This window comes from Mus caroli, chromosome 15, assembly GCF_900094665.2.
Source record: "Mus caroli chromosome 15, CAROLI_EIJ_v1.1, whole genome shotgun sequence".
Taxonomy (NCBI): Eukaryota; Metazoa; Chordata; class Mammalia; order Rodentia; family Muridae; genus Mus; species Mus caroli.
In genome coordinates, this window is record NC_034584.1 from 85,209,321 (window position 1) to 85,212,218 (window position 2,898).

General features: G+C 41.4%; 1 protein-coding gene across 1 annotated transcript in view; it reads right to left on the bottom strand.

Moving 5' to 3' along the window:
• Slc2a13 (solute carrier family 2 member 13) overlaps positions 1–2,898 on the bottom strand; it is a 305,969-nt gene that overhangs the window by 83,589 nt on the left and 219,482 nt on the right. The window contains exon 5 of the mRNA XM_021183777.2: positions 542–705. Coding sequence (XP_021039436.1) covers positions 542–705 — 164 coding nt within the window. The remainder of the gene's footprint in view (positions 1–541; positions 706–2,898) is intronic.

A 2,898-nucleotide genomic window follows, 5' to 3' on the forward strand; every position in this document is an offset into this window, starting at 1 on the left:
ACTCACTTTGTAGACCAGGCTGGCCTCGAACTCAGAAATCCGCCTGCCTCTGCCTCCCGAGTGCTGGGATTAAAGGCGTGCGCCACCACGCCCGGCTCATTTCAATATTTTTAATGAGTCTTTTCTTGCTGTGTAAAGGAAGATTCTATTATTTGCTTCCTTGTTATTCCAAATTCAAAACTACAGTGTTGCACAATAAGATCGTAAAGGACAAGCTTTTTAAGCGAGGGCAGGGAACACTGTGGCGATGTTCTTCAACTTTGCTTCTCAAAGCAGCTCTCCAACTGCTGACAGAAACACATGCTCAGTAAATGTGTCCTCACAGTGCCTCCCTCTGCATCACGGTCTTGTTTCTAGCCACTTACCGCAGAACTGGTTGTAGGCTCTTACTTTTATTTACTTGCTTTCTGCCCATCATTCTAGGTTTGTTCTGCTCTGCTCAAAAAATAGATCACTCTCAGAAACTACTGTTATCTTTTGAGAGAATCGCCATCGCCATTAGAAGGTATTTTAAAGCAGGATTCCACATCCAGGCACCTACCTGCCAAACTACCAAAGGTAAGCTTCCTGCGACCCACTTTCTCGACGAGCCAGACTCCCACTAGTGTGAAAATGAAATTAGTGAATGCTGTGATCGAAGCCAGCCATATTGCAAGTCTGTCATCTTCCACGCCGGACATCTGGAGGATGGTTGCGCTGTAGTACCTGCAAGCAAAGAACAGACTGGTTGTTGTGGGTAGTCATTCAAGGAAACTGTCAATTACATGGGGAGATGCAGCCACCTGGAAAAAAACGGCTAGCTACACTAACAGCATTGTTACAAGAATCCATGTAAGCCCTTTATAGGATCACATGGAGGAACCATTCTTAGGCAGTTATTCCAGAGAGAAGGCTGAGTGCTTCCAAGGTGAAATGTCCCATCCTTAACACAGCAGCAGCCAACAGGTTCATTAAGACGAAGGAGTGACTTGACTGAATATAAGAGGCCCATGGTGTTGTTGAAAATGTGAAGGATCTCTGCAGAGAAGCTGCAGGAGAAGGATGTGCCGGGATGTACAGCTTTGTACAAGAGGAGACACGGATGTATGTGCGTGAGAACAGTTTGGTGGTTTCTGGGAGACTGAGCTTTTCTTGGAGGTTAAGTCTCCAGCATGATCTATTTTTCTTGTTTACTGGAATTCACTGAGACAACAATTTTCTCATGAAATACTTTTCTATTGGAAGAATTTGAACACCAAGAACACACTCTGAACTGTGGCTTTGCCTAGCTTTGCGGCACTCTACAAGGTATTGACAGAAGGTATTAACACAACGTTGACAGTGGGTGTTTGAGCAGTATGCGAAAACAAGCTGGTTATTTTCATAGCAATAAATAAATAAATAAATAAAAAACCTAACAGAACCAAAAAAAAACAAAAACAAAACAAAAACAAAACCAATCCAAAAAACAACTCTGTAGCTTTGAGATATTAATCAATACTTATATAATATTTGAAAGATAAAAAACTGCCTTAAACATGCATCTCTGATTCATTGATGGCTTGTTTACTAGTTTTTAAGATAATGAGGATGGTTCTTATATGAAATATTAACAACATCACAGCTCACGCATCTTGACATGCTATCTTTCTCTTTAAAAATGGCAATCCAAATTTATAAACTACCGTGCAACACGAAGGCTAGATTTCACTGACCACAGTAGCAAGTGCTTAAGCAGTTTGAAGATTCCGAATGATGACAGCTGTTACAGAACGAGAGATCCCCAGTGGAATAGCCTCTGTCATGAATATGGTGCATATTTTCAGAGGATAAGACGGTAAAAAAAATAAATCTGTGAAAGTGACCCGTTCCATCCGAACGGTGCCTTTGCTAGGACGATTTTCAAGTGCCACTGCGTACATCGATAGAGAGGTTTGTACACCCAGAATCTTTGTGTCATCTGCAGCAGAAAATGAGCACTCCGTCTCACAAGGCAGAACTGTTCAGGAAAACTCAACCATGCAACGCTGAAATGCCTTGGTACCTGCTAGGCTACTCCTGGCCAGGGTCTTTCCCGTGTTCTAGCAACGAGAACAGAACTGACACACTGGACAGAATCACTCCCAAAAAAGGAGCTACAGGAAGCGAAGCAAGGCTATTTTAAGGTTTAAAATTTTTACGTAAAACTTGCAAAATTACCAGTTACTTTACAGGATGCAGAAGAGAGTAGCATTAAGTTGTTTGTATTTACTTAAAATACAAGGTTACATAGGTGTAAAACTATTGTCTTATTAGAGCTTTAGGGGCAGCATGATCAGATACTGTCCTGGGATTCAAAATCTGAATTCTGTTGTAATCATTGCAGTATATTGTCAATAGTAGTCTTCATTTGATGAACACTTATTTATGGATTGTATACCGCTGCCCTAAAGACACACGTGTTGATATTAGAGAATAAACTGTTCACAGGTTGGTATTAGAGAATAAAAATGTAAGCAAATCATTTTATTTTACAGTGTGGTATAAAGAAAAGAACAATTTCCTGTAATGTGTAATGTGCCTCCATGAAATTTAATGGTCGTTCTGCTGTGAAGGGCCATAGGGATTTTCTAGCAGGCAATCTGGAATGGTCATGAAGATGGGGCAATGGACACACACAGAGGACAGAGATGTTCAATCCAGAACCTTCATATTTCCTGTGGGCTGAGCGCACAGTGAATCTAAGCAGATGCGGCCCACTCCCCCATACCCAGAAATTGATCCATTCCTATCTCCTTGTACTAAGGTCAAATCTAAGTGGATCAAGGAACTTCACATAAAACCAGAGACACTGAAACGTGTAGAGGAGAAAGTGGGGAAAAGCCTTGAAGATATGGGCACAGGGGAAAAATTCCTGAATAGAACAGCAATGGCTTGTGC